General features: G+C 44.5%; 1 protein-coding gene across 9 annotated transcripts in view; it reads right to left on the minus strand.

The window, feature by feature from the left end:
* The window catches only part of LOC135904515 (uncharacterized), a 103,311-nt gene that overhangs the window by 47,558 nt on the left and 35,106 nt on the right, over positions 1-20,647 (minus strand). For all 9 annotated transcript variants that reach the window (XM_065435311.2, XM_065435314.1, XM_065435309.1 and 6 more), the window contains 2 exons: positions 13,048-13,109; positions 11,750-11,974 (listed from right to left, as the gene is read on the minus strand). In XM_065435311.2, coding sequence (XP_065291383.1) covers positions 11,750-11,974; positions 13,048-13,109 — 287 coding nt within the window. The remainder of the gene's footprint in view (positions 1-11,749; positions 11,975-13,047; positions 13,110-20,647) is intronic.

Genomic DNA, 20,647 nt, shown 5'->3' on the forward strand with positions numbered 1-20,647 from the left:
AAGCATAAAAGATAATATAAGAAATGGTGAACGAAAGTGTGCACAATTATGTGACACAGGTTCACATATATAAAGCCGAGCATCTCACGAACAAGGTTCAACTATGAACCGTTAGCCACACCAGCATACAGATTGCTCTGTGCTTTAACCGCATTCAATACCACAGGAAGGACAAACGGTATAGAACCACATTCTCCAGGAGATTTCTCAAAATTTGGCATGCAGACAGTCATGTTTCCAATGCAAGTGTTCAAGCATCCCATAAAAAAATAGAACTGCCACACACACTGCCACTAACAATGACAACAAATGTCCCCACAGTGTGCGAAAACTGATGAATTACAGTATTTAACACCGGTTCACATTGTGAGGCATTTTTCTTCATGACAACTATACCCGTCATCAGCTATAATGGTACGAATTCCGGTGACAACTATACCTGTTCCTAGTAGAAAAAGAGTTGAAGTTTACTATGCCTCGCAAGAAACTTGCATTCGCCTCCACCTCACTTCATGGGTTCTATCATCATGGTTAACAAACAGAGTAAATCGTACATCGTTAGTGTGTCACACTTTCAATACAATAACAGCCACTGAACACACCCTTGCCATTACCCACGGCTGAAAGCCCCGTCAGACCATAGCGGTTCATACAATGTCCAACTACTGAGCATGCTGCATATCTTTAAAATAAATGCTGGAGCTAATGCTGCATTAGATAAGCAGTGGCTCACATGGCTTTAACCATACTGCAATGTTGATTGAAGTACCACAATGCAAACGGGGAATGTGTTAAACAAGAACTATCATATTTTCGTTGCATATACGCTTATAAAAAAGCTAGAAAAAAAAAGACAGGAAGAAACTGAGAAAAGACTGGCAATAGTATGTAACTTCACTACAACAGAAAAGTATGCAAGGCATGAGAATGCTCACAATCGCAACATTGCCCATGAAATATCTTAATCTAAAACCAATGAATTACAACTGTTAAAGTGCACAGGTGTGCTGGGAATAAAGCACATAAAGTGAGAACATATACAATTTTTCAGCACACAAAGGGGTAGAAAAACATTGTTAAAAATTCGATGCATGCAATTGAGCACACCCTGCCTAGCTACACCTATCATTCACCTATCATTATAAGCCTACCTATAGTGGAGCCGGTACTGGTCAGCTATACTGCAGTGATGATTTTACTGATGCTATTCCTTTTTGCACTTATCCACCCTTATTATCAATGGGAATGAACAGTGGATGATAACAGTGGCACAGAATCAAGTAGAAGAAATCACTACAAAATCGCAACCTTGTGTGTAGGCATGCTATACAGGGTGTCCCATGTAACTTTAGCCAAATTTTAAAAATATGCAAATGCCAAGGAGCTTCACAGAACAAAGATAATGTTTGCCATCGCTTGGAGATACTCAAATTAATTTTTCATTCTACCTAATTATATAATTAGTCTTAATCAACTTCTCAAATATTATAATTAGATGAAAAGTGTCAATGAGAAAATTGTAGAGCAACATGAAAAACTCCCGATACAGCTTTCTGTTGCTCAATACATGCTACATAAAAGTGTTTTTCCAAGCAGGAAAGAAGCCAGCAAATGCACACAAAATTGCCGCATGACTGGCCGCTCAAGGCACTCTACGTGTAATTGCAGGCTTCTTTCACAAGCTCGGAAGAACACTTTTACGTAGCGCGTATTGAGCAGCAGAAAGCTGTACCAGGAGTTTTTCATGTTGCTCTACAGATCTCATTGACACTTTTCATCTAGTTATAACATTTCAGAGGTTGGTTAATTAATTAGGACTAATTGTGTAAAGCAGAATGAAAGAAATAATCTGAGTATCTCCAAGTGATGATAAACAATATTATCTTGGTTCTGTCCCGCTAGCTACGTGGCATTCGCATATTTTTAAGGTTTGGCTAAAGTTATGTAGGACACCCTGTATAATGACCCTATGTAATATCGAAGAAGCAAAGCATTCTTTTTTTTTTTACGTTGCAATTCCATAGTTCTTTCAGAGTGACTCGGTACAAAACAATATCAAAGATCGAGTTAGTTTGTAATCTATGACTAAACTTTTTTTAGCGTGCAGAAAACACAAACACACAATATGTGTGTGCTTTCTTTTTTGTCTCCATAGGTTTTGCAAGATAAAGATGTTTGGTATTGGCCCGAAAATGGACGTTTTCAACTGGCCTGATTTTTCAACACAAATAAGAACTACCAGTAAAACAACACGTGATAAAAAATTATTCAGAGATCAGTGTTACATACCTGCGCATTAAGAAATGCTTAATAAACCTCGCGCATCACCTCTACAACCTCAATGCTTAGTAAGAAATGCTTAATAAACCTCACGCATCACCTCTACAACCTCGCAACAAACCTCTACACATCAGCATAACGACTGCAGATGAAGAGACAGACTAAATCGTAAATACTGAAAGTAGGTGTGCCAATAAGCAAATAGCAAAATGCCATTTAGTGCAAGGCCACATTTCAGTTCTTCTCCACGTGGCTTCTTGTAATGTACTTCTTAAGGTGTGGCAAGAGCTATTGCCTCTTGCTATAATATATAGGTATGTCATGTACAAAGGTTGCAATCACATCGAAACTGTTCTCTGAAGTATGGTTGAATGACTTTATACTGTGTGCCATTATTACATAATTATCCTAACAATTAAGTTTCAGAAAGGCACAACCCAGTGAGATTGACATTTCTATAGTTTATATGTACTGTGAGTGCTGCCACAATTAAGAATATTATGACAACTTTTAATGCACTGATGTGTGTGTCCTAGATCATATCTCGCTACACAACAACATCCCACACGTTCTTGTTGTAACTTTAGTTTATGTATGACAAGTGACTGTGCTCACTTCACATTCGCAGCATCCTGTAGTGGCTTCTGAATATCAAATTCCACTACATGGTGGATGAAAAGAAATGCTCATTTTAGGCCACGATTGGTTCCGATTGATTTCCATTGCACGTAGCTAAGTAACATAAGCAGCTATCTGTCAAGAATTTACGCAGGATAGACTAACCCTGCTTTCATCACAGTTTGACAATTTCCTGCTGGTTCCATCCAAGCACTGACATTTACATCTGTTGTAACATTCAAATATGACCTACCATTCTCCTGTGGGCAGTTATAACAAAGGTTGGCAGGTCAGAGTGTTTAAAACAGCAGCGTAGACCCTCGTACAAGAAGCTAATAATCATGACTGCTATTCAAAGAAAAATTGTGGTATACAGAAGGTACAATGATATTCACAAAACGTTTCATACAACTTTGCAGCCCCATGCATGTCATCATAAAGGTGTTTAGCAGCATAAACTTTTGAGCATCAAAAACACTCAAAGCAAGGTAAAGACTTGCCGGTCCAGTAGAAGTGAACAAAGGTTTCGGTAAAAAAATCTTCCTATTCTTTTCCCTAAACAAAAGTGCAAATATATTAAATCGTACAGACTTAGCTAGAGCTAATGTGCCAGAAAGTATGAATGCATTAATAATGAGGTGACAATGCGGCTGCTTTTTTCAGCACATGTTTGGAATACAAGCCATAGCAAGTTAGCAGTGAGGTACGGATGCAGCTGGTGCACTGCAAATATGCAGCAGCAAACTGCACAATTAAATCACAACCCAGGCTCTGGCTATCTGCAGCTAATACCTACAGTACTGCAGAAAAAAAGGTGAGGCATAGTTCCATGGATGAAAGCAAGATATTCTCTCCAGGCAGCCAGCATGAGTGTCCACTTCATATGGACTTCTTTCATATGAAGCAACAAATCTTAATGAAAAGCCAGAGGCAGTCGGTGGTAAAGGATGAAGTACCGTTGCCTCTTTCTCATTGTGAGAAGTACCAATATTCCCTCACCCAGCCCCTTCTTGCCTGTTATCAAAGGGGTCCAGAACAATATTGCCTGCACACTTGCTGCTAGATTTGGTGAACTGGATGAGAAAATACACAGGCAGTGGCTAAAGCTGATAGTGCTCAAGAAAGGAGAAAAATAACAGACCATAAGGAACCAACTCAGAAGCACGCCACAATGCAAATAGATCAAAGCTCCCCAGCTGCTTTACATTTGCTTGCCTGGCTCATAGTCAAGATAATTTCCCTTGGTGTTTCTATATGGTAATGTAGCATGCACATGTTGCTGTGTTTTGCCCTTGTGTGCCTGTGTGTTACTGACGAATGTGAGCAAGCTGGTTTTTGGAAGCTAGTGCCTCCAGCAGTCTTTTAAGAGATTACATTTAATGTCAAGCTAAGTATTAACTAAAGCCACTAGTCCTGCCATAGACAATGAATTTATGGCTAGAGTTTGTGCCCCTTAGATTGCATTTACCCAAGCCTATGTAAATTCAAGGCACTGGATATGTCAGCAGCTGACATTCTTTCTGTGCAAGCTTCATTCTCTGCAAACGCAAGTGCTGGATCATGATTGTACAAAGTGTATGATGGCTCTGAACCTCAGCCAAGCAACTAACCAGGAAAGACTGTCCATGGCAAAATCGACACATGTTCTGACACCTGTTGCATTGTCCAGTTAAGTTACATACCTTGTTTCCTTCCTCCAAATCTTTGTTTAAAGTCTATTAAATATACTCATGGACAACTTCCCGTGGTAATGAAGGGAAAGCTACGGAGGCGAAGTGTATGCATGACAGTGCTCATTAAATATAGTCGTACAGTCTCATTCACATATGTTTAAGCTGGAGAACAAGAAATATGAACAACTTATTTACTAAAGTTGTTATAATAGAATAGAACACACGAATTCGACACTTTTGTTCTTTCGCTTTGTCATTTCGGAAAATACAAAACCGGTGCTGTCAAACTCTGCCGAACTACTTAACAGTAACCTATGTACAAAAGCTCCACTTCTGTAGCTTTTACATTCAGTGCCACAGAAGGTTGTCCATGAGTATGTAGTCGACAGATGTCCTAATTACCCTTCTCACATCGTTTTAGAATGCTGCCATCAGTGTTCCCGACGCCAGCCATCAGCAGCGGCAAGCACATGTTGTAACGCTGCGTGGCTGCCATCATGCACGCGCAAATTTGGTGCAGCCAGCTGGTACTCTTCTTGGTGCTGCTGTTGATGCTGCTGGTCTTGCTGAGGCTGCGGATGATGCTGGCTTGCTTCCAGAAAAGCTCGAACAAGGTGGTCCCCATTCCGGGGGTCAAAGTGGGAGATGGCGTTGTGCGGTTCGAACCTGGCTACTGCCCCGCTATGTGGCACATGTGGCCTGTGCAACTGAGAGCCCCACTGTGGAGCACTCATCTGCTGAGGTCGCAGCAGAGGTGCCGCCACCTGTTGACGAAGGTTGGAACCCCCAACCAACCGCTCTGACTGTGTGGGCAGCTGAGGGAGCCAAAGGGGGGTAAAAGGGAGGGGTGGTACACCATGCACTTTGTTCAGAATTCATAGCCATAATGCACACTGACGACAAAAGGACACAAGCCCTTGTCAAGTTAACCCACTTGTCCCCGAGTCAGTTTATCCAAAGCTCTCATCAATTTTGCCATTCAAATCCCTTCAAGTGGTAGTTAATCCAAATGCCATCCAATTTCTTTCAAGTGCCAGTAGATCTACCTTCATTCATCAGCAACGCTGTAAAAGTCTGACTACTACAATAAGGACACGTAATGTCTAAGTTCACAATCAATTAAAGGGGCCCTGAACCATTTTTTATCGAAATGTAGAAATGCATTTGAAGTTAAAATAGGCTATTTCAGATATACTTTGCCACAGAAAGTATGTCAATGTATTCAGCAGAAGTAGTAGAGTTATTGGCAATCAAACATGGCCTTCACAGTGCTTCTGCTCCTTCTTCAAGGGCTTGCACTGGAAAAAAGGCTATGGCGGAGCGGGGATGTGCCCACAATGCTCCGCCTTCTAAATGTCACTGTGGTGCGCACTTCAAATCTGACTTTGGATGTTAACGTAGACGCCACTACTTCCGATTTTGGTGCCTACGGCATGTCAAATGTAAGTCAAACGCGGCTGTTCTCAGAGATTCGCTGTGCACTTAGCGAGTGGACTCATCGCGGCACCCCGCGGTATCTTCACTACGTAGCAGACCGCAGCTGCATGCAACTGTAGTGCATATGCGCAGCGTTTGCTTAGTGCACGACAGGACTTGAGGGCGTGCTTGCACTCATATGCTACAGTCTCTGTCCTTTTCACCAGCTTGACTGACTGACAGCAGCCACATCCAACTTGCCCATTTTTTGAAGCGCTATCAATCGGTCTGCCAATCAGTCTGCTCCTGGCTGCTCCTGTCTGCACCTAACCAGGAGCAGCCAGGAGTGAACAGGCGCTGGCAAGTGTGCGTGTGGCCTGACTTTCAAGTTTCGCATGGTTGACTGCTAGTTGAGCACTCAAAACTAGTCTACATTAGCGAGGCCCACTGGCTACGGCACCAATAAGCAGGGTGGCCAAAGTTTAACGCCTACAGGGCCGGCCGCAACCAACTGTGAGCAGACGATAGTTGGCTTCTTCTGGAAGTATACATAATTATTATCGAAACTCGAAAGCACATTTTTGCCTACTTCAGCCCGTTTATTGAACTACATGAATAAATATACACAATAATTGTAGAAAGAAGCGCATTGACCCAAACACCTTTCTTGATTGACGTCAGCTATTGGCCGATAGCAGCCATGTATGGGAATCCGCTTTACCACGAAATAAGGCGTCCAGAAGAGAGCGAGGAGCAGGCTTTTGTTGAAAAGAGAGCATTTGAGAGAAAAGTGACTTTGCACCCTGCTTGCGAGCTCCACGCACCGCATACGACAGCAAAACTTGGTTGAGAGGTTCATGGCAGCTTATGCAATCCGTGGACTATGTTTTTTCACCAAGCCTCAGGAGTGATTCAGGACCCCTTTAAGGAAGGTGCATGATTATGAAATGGTTCATATCTATTTCAGTCACAGATCATCAAATAGCTGTGATACCAAAACATGGCGAGGACCTAGCAGCTAGCTGAAACGCTTCAAATTGCTGTAGAGAGAGTTTGCCCCATCACAATCGCCCCAAGTTAGGGTGGTGTAGCTCGCACAGAAAGTTTAGTACACATATCATGATGATCTTACCATCCCTGCCAAAGGCAGCTGGCTACGGATGATATTCTTTCTATATATATATATATATTTTTTTTTTCTTCATTGCTTTTACTTTCTCAAAATTTGATTTAAGCATGGTGTCTTTTCAAAGCGAGCAATGAGGTGACTTCAGAACACCTGCAGGCATTGCAAAGGATTGTTCTGCCTTTCTAACTGCAGTTAAATACTTTATAATAGATGCTGTGTGGATAGATATAGATGTTACTGCCTCTTTCACAAGTTGCCCTAAGGTTGACAAATGTGAAGATGTTGCACAAGACCACATAAAAATTGTTTCTACTTTATGCATTGCAGGAACTGGTACAAACTGCTTCGTAATGAGTTGAAAAATCTACTTTGGTCTTTCAAACATTATTATTTCTATTTAAATTCGTTTTTTCTACCCTCATAAAGGTAAATGCTTCAAAACACCAAATTTTACCTCCCATAAACTGAAATTGCCATTTACTTCACTGCACAAGTTAACCCTAAGTATAGTACACTGGCAACTCTTGAAAGCCATAACAATCCTGCATCGCACATAGTGAACACAATCATACAGTGTGTCCTATTAGGCAGACCTGTTCAGACCTGTTCCCCATCCATGGTGCCCTCTGTATTTATTTTAAAATGTTGCTTGCATTTTTGAAACTATAAGAAATTCAACACAGGGTAGTGACTTTCTGGACACAATGAACATTTCGTATTGGACAAAAAGACCAGGTATATTAGTATAAAAGACAAGCAAAAATAGTGCTGACTGTTATGCCATTACAACACTTGGTCAGACAAACAAGTTGTACTATTTCAAAGCTAATACCATTTTTGCCTTGTGCATTCAAGCTTGTACAGACCTTCCTGTGGAGAAAGAATGTCTTCAAGTAATAGAACTATGGATTCTGCACTAACTTCCAGCATCTGACTAGCACAGCTCTAAGACAGCATTACTCTTTCATTTGATAAATGTAAATGCTAGCATTTTCTAATGAACCTAGAGGCTCCATGGCCCCATATTGTTCAAGAACTCCCTTAGCTTGGGGCTGCTTTTATGATATCCCAGGATATATTAAGAAAAAGAAAGAAAAAAGAAAAATTCTGTAACAAATATGGGTATGAAAGACAGTCGCCACAGCAAGGGCTAAGAAAGATAACTCTGTAGGAAAGCTGATTTATACAGTCGGTGATTAATCTGGGTAAGCGAACAGTGCAACACGTGAAAAAGGACGAACGAGCATTTGTCTTTGTCCTGCTTGTGTCCTTGCCCACTTTTGGCACTGTTCACTTACAAAGGAAAGCTTGCTCTGGAAGACTCGAACAACATGGCCAAGCTCCTGAGGAATGAGCGCTTGCTGGACACTGCTTTATCCTATCCCATGGCCTCTTGTCATACTGCTCCATGATCACACCAACCTATAAAACTTGGACCCTTGCTAGCCAGGCACTGATGAACTGCTATGCGTCATAGGAATGCATGGAAGCCTGCTTATGTAAAACCAATACAGCCAAGTTGCAACATAGCAAAGTCAGTAAAATCAGCAATTTGCTTCATTATATCGATATTTGGACCTTTTAAGCAAATAAGTACAGTAGCCAACAGATTTTTCTCACACGGATGGGGCCGCAAAATTTTATAAATTATCGGGCAATCGCAAAAAGCAAATCTGAATGAGAAGAAATCTATTTTGTTAGATTGAGAGACAGTGACAAAAGATACGGTTTCATGCCGTGTCAACAATATCTTCATATTAGTGGTACGAATTAAGTGAAGTCAGCCATGCTTTCACGTCCGCTGCGCCCTTGCAGCTGATAGTGTTGGCCACAGTGGGGCGACACTATCATGAAAAGCGCCAGTAGTGGGGAGTGAATACTCTCTCTGCCTCTTGCTTCAATGAGTCTTCAAAACTGGAGATTACACAACCTCCAGTACTAAATGTGCAGGAAGGCAGCACACATGATGCCACGCCATCTCGGCAAGCCCACTCTTTGAACACATGGCAGATTACCTCAAAAACAGGGAGCACAGGCTGCCATGCGCAGCCACGGCCATGCAAGAAAAAGGGACACGCGCCGACATGATCCCCCCCCCCCATCACACGTGCTTGATTGTGTTAATGTGAGCTCACTTCCTAGCCCACTTTCACCATGCTCGCACAGGAAGACGGTGCTCAACAGGCCACCATACTTCTCGGCTCACCCTTGCACGCTTTCACTTGCACCTGAAGCATACAGTGCACAAAGACGCAATATGATCTTATCGCACTCAGACTTTATATGGAACATGACGCTGCTCTGCTTCGATGGTCGCTCTTGGTCGCGTGGCGCATGATTTGAGGTGCATGCGCAAGCAGCCACATGTAATGCAACCAGTTGGCCATCAGTGTCCGCAGAAGTTTCCATTTGTCTCGGTATTCCTTGACAGCAGCAATGAAATTTCATTATATTGAAATGGTATATAAACACACCTTGTTATAGTGTGGTTCAAAATACATGGTGTTCTATGGACAAGAAGTTATAAATTCTATTCTAATTCTGCAATCAGCCCTCTTCGATTGGCCAAAAACTTTATTGGACCACCCCTACTTCACCTGTCTTCACACGACGTCACGAAATCCGCAATAGCTCCCCATCTGATATGATGTGTACACACTGATTATGCATGATTTGACCGAACAAAAGAAAAATAGCTATTTCTGATTCGATGCCTTTTCGCCATTAGCCCTCAGCTATTGGTCAAACGTTTTCAGGTTGAGGCCACTTTACCTGCCTGTCACGCGCCGTCACAAACTCGAAAAAAGTCACCGCGCCAAAGTGACGTGTACACGTTAAAGATGCATTAATATGCCAAACAAAGCTGAATTTTCTTCTGAATCGCCGCAGGCTGCTTCGTTTTGAAAGGAATAAAAGATGGCTGCCACCGATCGCTAAAGCACTGGCTACTCGCACCTGCCGGAGAGCATGGGTTAATTTACGTATAATAAACCTCTTTGCGTGGTCGTGTAACGTTTTCGAACATTTTCGGCACGTTTACAACCTCGTTCTGCCAGTTCTTCTTTGCTGAGGATCCGTTTTAGCGTCATTCTTAAGCTTCCGTTGCATGTCGCCGCGATTTTCGACGAGCCACTGCAAGCTAAGTAAGGGAAAGCGGACCAATCGCAGACACCGGCACCACCCTCTTCATCCAGTTATCAATTTTCAGTGCAGTGGCTCAGCCCCATCGAATCCTCTGCACTTGAGCATGCTCCTCGCCTCTTGTCAGCCAACTAGATAAGACGAGCCGCTCAGTGTAGGCAAAGTTATTCATTTTTCAAGCAAACAAAAGTGACCTCCTATGAACAAGAAGAGCGTTTGATTGGTCTGTTCAGACAACCTTGCGGGTAACCGCCTGATGCTTGAGTGGGTGGTTACGAAAATTTAACGTCAGGAGATTGGAATAAAAACACATTGGAATAGTTTTACGTTATAGGGCCCTTGCTTAAGACCAACCCACATTCAGTGTCTCCTGCTGGCATTAGCTAGCACCACATCGCTCCATATCTTAGAGTGAGCCACAAAGCTGAAACGCTGAGGGCTGAACATGCCAGATCTCAGTGTCGCTAATATTTTGACACTGGCGCCAAAACATTGCATGTCCGGCAAGCCAGTCAAGCAACACCAAGCGATATAATGCTAGTCAACATCAAGAGACACATAGACACCAAGATCAGGCATGTACAGCCAACAGCATGTCAGCTTCTTGCCTCGCTCAGGTTGATGCAACACCAAACAACACTGAGGGCTGCGCTGAATGCGTGTGTTAGCCTTTCTTTTGAGTCTTGGCGCCAAAGTAAGGCACCCTCTTCATCTGTAGCATTCTCTTTGTGTCGCCACTTCACACACCACTCTCTTTCTCAACGTGCAAGACATTGATTGCTCTCTCCCATTGACTACATTATGTGCCAGTGCTCAACTGTACATTCAGTGCCATTTGGTTAGGTGCGCTTACATGACTCTACTTCTTTCTGATCACAGCGCAGTGCTTCCAGGAAAATCCCTCAACAGCCTCGTGACAATGAAGCCTGCTAATGTCTAATAGAATGCTACCGCATTAAAAAAGAAAGCTTATTATACCATGGAGAAGAATATTTCCTCAACTGCACATGTCCTCCTGTGGCATAAGATGAATTACGATGGCTTAAGATGGCATAAGATAACTGGCACATGTTTGCTGTAACAGTGGATTTCTTGCAGGCCACAAGCACAGCCTAATGTCTATGTAACAAACACAGATATAACAAATTATTAGATATAATGCAAGCCTAAATTTTTTTTTCCTGATATCAGCGTGTAATAAATATATGCTTTTAACAACTATCAGATATAATAAAGATATTTTCGTGTCAGATGCAATATTGTTAGAATGATGTTTAACTGTATAGATGATGTATAGTTGTGCCAACTTGTGTTGAGTTTCTGTTGATTTTCCTTGAATTACCGTCAACTTTTGCTTCATTGTGTGCTGCTCACCCTTTAGAGACACCCACAAAGGGGCATAGAAGCATTAATATTTACACAGAATTGTATGCTAAAGAATGCTTGGATTGCATGCTGAACTATATGCTTGAACAAAGCAAGGAGACCTCACCTTTGGCATTTCCCCATTGGCCTTGGCTTCAGCGCCACCTTGTGCGAGTGAAGGTGCTGGAGCAGCAGCATGCGCAGGTCCATTACCAGCCAAAAGATCACCATTGTTGGCAACTGGTTTGTCATGGCTTCCGCCCACTGCTAGATGCTGAGACTGAGCCAAGTTCTGTTGCTGCAGCTTTGCATACAGTTGAGAAGTTTCTGCACGGCAGGTCTCAAGTTGTCTCTGAAAGAGCAGCACAAGGTTCTTCTACATGTGGGATAGCTTGTGATACTGCACCATGCAAAGAACGAGCAGGAAGGAAACTGAGGGCCAAATTTTTATTAGTCATATCATAAGAAGCCAACAAACACAGACACCAAGAGCAGCATAGGAGAAATTACATGTACTGTACATATTAATTGAATTAAAGAAATGATAAACTAATGGAAATGAAAGTGGATGAAAAAGCAACTGGTCACAGGCGGGGCGTGAGCCAACGTCTTTGCATTATGCATGCGATGCTCTTGCCTATTGAGCTACTGCGTTTGTTGGTTTCTTTTGATGCACCGTGCAAGACAGCACAGAGGCACCTGGGCCATACATGCATGTGCACCACCATCTCGAAATGCACACCACCCTGATCTGATGCAAAACAAATACAGTTGGCACACAATGTGTTAACCCATAATAATAACAGAAGAAATAGCGTCTATCAGCTGCACAGCTGAAAGAATGTATATTCTCATGTGCAATCAATGGCAAAATTTCCAGTTAAATTCCTACAAAGACGAATGAAGCAAAATGACTGAAAATCCTGTGAACACAGTATATAATTGTCCCCACACAACCTAACAAACCAAGAAGTTTTCTACTTACTGCAGTCAATGCACAAGCTGTGAAGGAAGCAAACACTATCCTTCTCTTCATACAAACCATCATGTGATTAAGTGATCTAATGCTCTTGTACCACAATTCATATCAAGCTCCTGCTGGGAAAGCATTAAAGAACTTTCAAGCTAGCATCTTCAGTTACTTTTGATAAGCTCCACATATTTTTCACAGTTATTAGCTGAGAAGCTAGTTTGCATTCTAGAGAAAAATTGGAGAAAATCACGATTTTCTCAAATTTTGTGTTTTTGATTCCAAAGGATGTAAAGAAGCTCGTCGCCAAGTTCAACTTTTGTTAAATTTGGCATGTCGGTTCAAAAGTTGACATTTCAGCCCTGCGTCCCCCTTCAACCACATTGGAAGAACAGTCAAGGACAATAACACTCACATCCAGCGAAATGGCTTAAAGCTTGCTGAAAGCAACTCACCTGAAGCATCAGATCTAACTGGCCTTCCACCTTCCTGGACTTCAGAAGCTCTTCCAACTGCCCTACAAGTAAGACAATCATGTTAATAATATCCCAATCAGTGCGAAACATACTACAGTCTCTCTGCTTCCCAAGCTACACCTACTTGCCTGTTATTCATAAATCCAGCTACCACACTGGATCACAGAAATGTGGCAGAAATTAGAAGGGATACTGCTTAATATTTAAGAGGAAGCTTTAGCTCAGGGGCTTCTATCTAAATACATAGGAAACAAGAAATTCTTTTTCTCTGCAACTGCTGCTCCATATTTGATGAGGTTTGCTACATTTAAAGATTCACGCAGAAACTCCTCCGAAAGTTGTTCTCATTCGTCGATGTCACGTGGTGATACAATGCCATCACTGCACGCTGCATTGCAGCCACATCATTGGAATGTTTCCGTAGGGCCTTGCCATAACAGTCGGTCAACTTGTCAATGAGGGCCTTTGGCAGCCTGCCCTTCCCTCCTAAAACCTTATCACTTTTCTGCACAAGGTTGCGCAGTGCTGTCCCCATCCTCTTCTGGACATGGTTCAGGCATTCCCCTCTCCAAAATGGGGACCAGTCCATAAACATTCTCTTGCACAAGGGCAGAGAAGGTGGCACTATCTCCATCAGACATGAGCGTTGTGTAACGGAGGTTGTGCTTTGGCATCGAACATGAGAAATGATGACAGCTGCTTCAACCTCCATCCTCCCAGACTTAGAGTCAGTGTTTTTCTGGCATACATGATCCTTCTGCCAGCTTGCATAGCCTGGGTCTCCAGGCTTTGGTCCTACTTGGAAACCAAGGCACTGATTCGATAAAACAATGGTGTCCAAGATGAGGCCCATATGATATTCAATTATTGCACCAACTCCATTATGGGACATGTGGCCACGCTTGTGCCATGTTCCATGAAAGTTTACTGTGATATCTCCACTGAAATATGGATCCACTTCCTTGTAGGTGGTTTTCACAGCAGAAGCAGATTCTGCATAGAACTTGTCTATGCACTGTGTCTGCGGTTCCCTGAATTCCTTCAAGTGCTTCTGAAAAGTCTTATGATGCAGGCCACAATGGGACACGTTCATCGCTGCCCAAAATTCATTGAGGGCTGTTTGTCCCTTCCCTATCTGTTTTGTTGCCACAATGGCTCTATTTACATCAAAGGCCACTGAGTCATCCTGACAAGCATAATTCCACGAGCTTGCAACCCCTCCACAATGTAAACATAGCAGCTCAAGCTTTGTTGACAGTCCAAGTTGGGTGCCTCCTTGGACTGGGGTCCCAGATAGCAGGTTGCCTGGGGCATCCATTTGCACAAGGAGAAATTTTTCGCCTTAACTTTTAGCGGTGGCAGCTTCAGGATCGGGCTCCATTGCTTGAAATTTTATCTCCGTCGCTGACATGGTGCCAAGTCCTCGTTGCACAGCAGCGCATTCTTTATCCGCCGCCTCTTTATCCTCACATGTCAGGAAACGCGTGTTTAATTGCAGAGTGGATGACGGGATCGCACTGTCTGAGGCAGATGAAATAGAGGATGTGGAAGCCGCTGTCGATGAGCACGAGACACCAGGTGCACTCCTCACGACAAATTTTTGCACCGGTGGAGCAGGAGTCACATTGCTAGAAGCATCGAGGCAACCAGGCTCTTGCGTAGATGAAGCAGAAGCTGCCCCACATGGACCATCGGTGCAATCAACGTCAGCGCGCAGGTGAGCAGCGAGCTTCGCCATGCGGGTGAGCAGCGAGCTTCACAATGCGGGCAAGCTTCATGGAACGTTTCCTTGCACCGAACACGTGTAGCGTCGAGTTCCTTAGGGTGCATCGTGGCTGACCGCATAAGAATCGGCAGGCTAAACACAACAACTGTCTCGTTAAGATGCTTGAAAATTGTCTGGTAAGCACGGTACAAACTTGGAGAATATGCGAACGGCTGCAAAGATAGACAATGGCAAGCAGAACACATTCCCCAATCTCAGCTTCGCGTCTCAGCCACGGGAAACTTGAAAGCTCTCACGAGCCCTTCAATCATGAGCGATTTACGCCTCTCCCGCACTGCCGTGGGCGGAGGGGAGAAAAAAGCACAAAAATGCACAAACAAAACAACACCAGAATGGCGGCGCTCAGGGGAGCGGTGGAGAAATGGCATTTGCGTCAAGTAGGGGTACATTGAGCGCTCGCTCGCCGCTTGAGGGCTGCCGCGGCTCATTATAAACTTTATCTGAAATAGTTTCGCGATGAATTAGACGTTGGCATTTACATAAATGGTAGTTTATAAGAAATACTGCCCGAATATGTGGTTTTCCAAAAACCGACTTGTTCTCGATTTTCAGTTTTCAAAGGCTGCGTGCCCCCTTAAAATATCAGTTGTCAGTCCCTTTAGAACATATTTTAATGGATACAAAAGGCAGGTACAAAAAAAAAAAGAAGAGAAGACGAAGAGAACAAAGAGTTTTAGAGGCCTGACTACAAGGTCAACACAATCAGCGTCACCAGTAGCTGCAGAAAAACGAACGGGCGTCAGGCACCACGATGGTGCAATCACTTCATCAAGAACACTGAGTGTGTCTGTGTCCCTGTCTTCGACACCCGAGCTTTGTTCGGAATGTGCTGATATAAATAACTTGTTCAACGATATTTCGCCACAACCACAGTCCACGGAAGTGCTGCATTGTTAAAGAAAATCGATACCAAGAATAACATCGTGCGAACAACGAGAACGAACACAGAATTCCGACACAAACACTTTCCCAGCCAACAAAACACTCCAAGCACAAACACCATGGGGATGAAGCCATTCGCCGCTCCATGAAAAGTAATACCGTCGTTCCAAGAAAACGAATTTGTGGCCTAGACGGTTTTTGAAAGCGAGGCTCATCACAGACACAGTCGCCCCAATATCAACTAACGCCATGGTCAGTATTCCGTCAATCGACACACTCACTTTATTTTTGAGCATCACAACAGGCAGAACTATTTCTTGATGAGACTGTCCAGTGACCTCACCTCCATTGGCCGTGGATGCTAGTTTCCCGGCGGCGGTGAGGAAGAACAGCACCAAGGGGACGTAGAGTGACGGGTATGGTTATTTGGTGGCGTCAAACTCCGCTGAGATGCTGGCGAATCGCTGTGTCTGGTCTCGTGTGAGAAGTGGTCCATTTGGAGCAAATCAGTCGTCTGCAAGTGATATGAAGTACGAGTTCTGGGTGGCGAGAACATCGGTGGTGTCTTACGTGATTGACGGCCTTGGCGACAATACCGAGCTATATGGCCTGTGGAACCGCAGTTGTAGCACACGGGAGGGTCGCGGTTCACAGCATCTTCCTTGAAACGAATGCTGGGCTGCTGCGGACGGCAAGAAAGTTTGTTGTGATGTGGATAACATGTCTCTGCTGCTTGCTGAAATCCGTTATATAGGTCATAAGTCACGTCATGCTAGTAGGGTCGGTGCTATTCTTGTCGCGGCCTGACAGTAGTCACAAGGCCTCAGGGGTGAAAATGCGGCTGTTCTCATTGTGGCCGAGCAGCATCATCAGAGACGTGGCTGCTGTCGGGGCACGAGTTCATAATCCTCCGTGCCTCTTGCCGCAGGATACGAGGAGAAGGATGCCACGTTTGGCTCAAAATCTGGTGGTAGGCGGAATTCTATGTGTGCCTGGGTTAGGCACGTACCCAGGGGGGGGGCCCGGGGGGGCCCGGGGGGGCCCGGGCCCCCCCCGAAATCAAGTGGCATACCCCCCCCCACCCACCGACCCACGCCACCACTCCTCACGCATTCCTAAAGCGCCGCCAGATCAATGTTGAGACTTGGCAGCTATTAATCGGTCAGCATTATGCTGCCTTTTTCACTCCTTTTAGATGGCGGTAGTTATCGGCATCTCTTGTAATGTGAAGGACAGTTTTCTCATAGATTCCGCACCCATGCGATTAACTCGAGATGCGTTCAGTTGTCACCATCTATTCAACCGTCACGCGCATAGCTGTTGTTTTTGTTAGTTCAACTTTCTTTGTTTAGGCTGATCCTGGGACCAGGAGAGGGATGCGGCTGTTACTGAGCTGGTCTGTACTCTCGTGGAACGAGTTGCGGCCGGAGAAAACACCAATTGCGTTTAACTTTTCCCTTTGCTTCATTATTTCCTTGAGTTACGGCTCGCCGCGAGGCTGTCAGATGCCCGCAACCATATACACGTGATATGGATTAGATAAGGTGGGAAATAAAATAATGTGAAAGTGTGTCCATCATGATACCTTGCAACAACTCTTAAAACCATAAGCAAGATGACTGTCGCCCGTCACCTCGTCTGTTTTTCCCTAATTGTATAACACTTTTCGTGCAAAATTGGCAACTGGAAACAAAAATCGCAAGGAGTTGAGAAATGAAGCCATCTACTGAGGCACGACAAGGCAACAACCAAACTGCAAGGAAAAGCGAATAATAAAAAAGTTAACCGTTGTTTATGAGATTATTTATGGATCAACATCTTTTTATTTAAAAAGGAAGTAGAGAAAACGCTGCCGGAAGTGGAGAACAATTACTTGCTTTGAATGACGCTTCTACAGGTATCGGTCGAAACGCCTCACGTAGCCACTTCTCTGCTGTGCTTATGTGGGTGTTTTTCTAACCTTTCGCGGTGAGCGCAGTACATCTAGAATCGGAGAGTCCTGTGCTCTACGCGGTTGTATAAGACTGGCGGCCGCACAGCGTTACGCAATTCGCGGAGCTGTCAAAACTGATCAACAAGGCGAAAACAACTGATATTCGAAACTATAACATGAGAAAGACTGAAGAAGCCGTAAAAAATGAACGCAGCCTGAAATCAGTAAAAAAGAAACCTGGCTTGGGACAAACCATGATGTATACACTAAAAGATAATATCATCAGCAATCTCGAAGATATAGTAAAAGCAGCGGAAGAATTCTAAGCTGACCTGTATACATTACTAACAGGAGTCACGGTACCTCACTTAGAAACAGTAATGAACAGGATACAGAAACTCTCCTATAACCAGCGATGAGGTCAGAAGGGCCCTGCAAGAAATGAAACGACGAAGAGTGGGAGGAGAAGGTGGAATAACAGTCGATTTAATCAAAGATGGAGGAGACATAATGCTTGGAAAACTGGCGGCTCTTTATACGAAGTGTCTATCGACTGCAAGGGTCCCAGAAAACTGGAAGGATGCAGATATTATACTAATCCAAAAAAAGGAGACGTTAAAGAATTGAAAAATTATAGGACCACGCATTAGCTTGCTCCCAGTGTTACAAAAAATATTTACCAAAATAAACTCCAATAGAATAAGGGCTGGATTTGTCAACCAAGGCAACAGGCTGGCTTCAGGAAGAGAGACCTTACAATGGATCACATCCATATCATCACTCAGGTTATCGCGAAGGTAGTGACTACAGTGACGGGGCCCGGCACTTTAACATCTGTACTACAGTGACGGGGCCCGGTACTTTAACATATGCACTACAGTGACGGGGCCCGGCACTTTAACATATACACTACAGTGACGGGGCCCGGTGCTTTAACCTCAGCCCTGCAGTGACGGGGCCCGTCTCCTTAACCACAGACGGGACCGGCACTTTACATCTACACTGTAGCGACGTCAATGGCCGCACTTCTTTCAAACATTCTATGCGAACAACTTCGAGCACTTCACGGCAGGCAGTGAACTTTATTAAGGTCCTGAGGAGCGACTCCGAAACCCCCCTTAAGAGGAAGGGGGCCGCCGCGAGCCGTTCCGACGTTGGGACGGGCAGGCCGTGCCTGACCCTCCCACTCTTCTTCCGTGGTGAGATGACCGTGATCCCGTAACGAGGGACACCGCCAGAGCATGTGTTCTAAAGTGCAGAATGGATCTCCGCAATCCGGACGCCTGCCCCCTCACGGACGCGGCGTCAGGTTGCCCCCTGTGATCCACCACGGCCGCCGCAAACGTCGACGAACGCGACCGATCGTGGATCGTCGGCGACAGATCCGAGTAGTGCGGCCGCTCGGGCCCGGCGTGTGCCTACATTGCGTTGCACGTGCACGTTGCGCTGGAACGGCGAGACCGTGACGGCCTCCCGCGACCACGCGTCGAGCACCCACCGCCTTTCCCTGACGGGTTAAAGTCCAGCGCCTCCAGGATCCGCCTCCCCGCAGGCGAGGAAGCGAGCCTGAAAACCTGGACTAACTTCTGTGACCCAACCTCATCGAAGGTGTTGTGGACCCCCAGCTGCATGAGCTTCTCGGTGCTGGCGCCTATGGGGATGCCAAGCACTTCACGGACCGCGGTATTTTATTCCAGTACTGTCCACAACACCACGTGAATTTTCACGATGTCAGCAACTTCCGTGCAGTAATGGAATACATTGATGGCACACATACGGATCGAACGACCGCAATGGGTACTTGTCCATGAATGTACAATCTTTTGCGTATGCACTGTAACACCTATGATGATTATAATAAAGAAAGAAAGTTCACTCTAATGGAAGGGGAACGGTAAAAACAATAAAAAAGGCACGGCACATGTTCCTGCTTGTGTAGCACCAGACAATGAATATTCTACTGAATTAGGAAAAAGAAGCAGCGGGTAATTGATCGCTTACAAGACCGATAAACATGCAGTTCGATGAAATTTGAGAAATAATGATATTGAAGCTTCCAAGACTTTAGAAGAAAAGAAAATTAAGACTGAATCATCGCGACGGAACATATCACAAGTCGCTGTAGGCGTCAAGACCCTAGCTATAACGAAATTATTTTTGAACAGCTCCGATAGTGTCCATGCAACAATGGTTGCTTGCGTGCTGTCAAATGTTCATATGCTGCGGCATAAAGCTCACGGCACGGTGCGAAAATGTGCTCGGAGCGAAAGCGATCGACGTGCATGCAGACGCGAAGTCGGTCACCGCGAACCCGTGCGATCACTGCATTGCAGCTTCATTCTGTTATGCTATATTTAGTTACACAGACAGCCATCCCACTATAAGAACATATTCCACATAGTTTTCTCAGCGACTGCTTACGTTTCACGCAAACCGGTTCGGTGGAATCGATTGCGGCGACCGCTCGCAGTGTCCCAGCTTATTGTACGTAGTAGGCAAAGAGATAGCGTTTGTAAACCATTCTGTGCTTTCTGTTTGTCCAACATGATTATTTTAAAGGTAAAATACTGCCATTTCGAGAGTACTTGCAACATTGTTCAGGAGGGCTGCCGCGTAGTATGTTTATTTGGCCTTTATTTAACGCCGACGCATGTGAGGCGCTTCCGACAGATGGAGACTCCGTAAGTCGTCCTCACCATAGAGTTTCCTACAAGAATTTTGTAGGAAACTCTATGGTCCTCGCCCCCAATACCGACATCTTTATAGTGATGGCCCCGTCGGTGCAGTGTTATTGTTAAAGCGACGGGCCCCGTCGCCGTAGTGTGGATGTTAAAGTACCGGGCCCCGTCACTGTAGTGCAGATGTTAATGTGCCGGGCCCCGTCACTGTAGTCACTACCTATCGCGAAATTCGCAGAGTACAATAAGCCTCTCTACGTGGCTTATATAGATTACGGAAAGGCATTTGATTCAGTAGAG

Source organism: Dermacentor albipictus, chromosome 2, assembly GCF_038994185.2.
Source record: "Dermacentor albipictus isolate Rhodes 1998 colony chromosome 2, USDA_Dalb.pri_finalv2, whole genome shotgun sequence".
Classification (NCBI taxonomy): Eukaryota; Metazoa; Arthropoda; class Arachnida; order Ixodida; family Ixodidae; genus Dermacentor; species Dermacentor albipictus.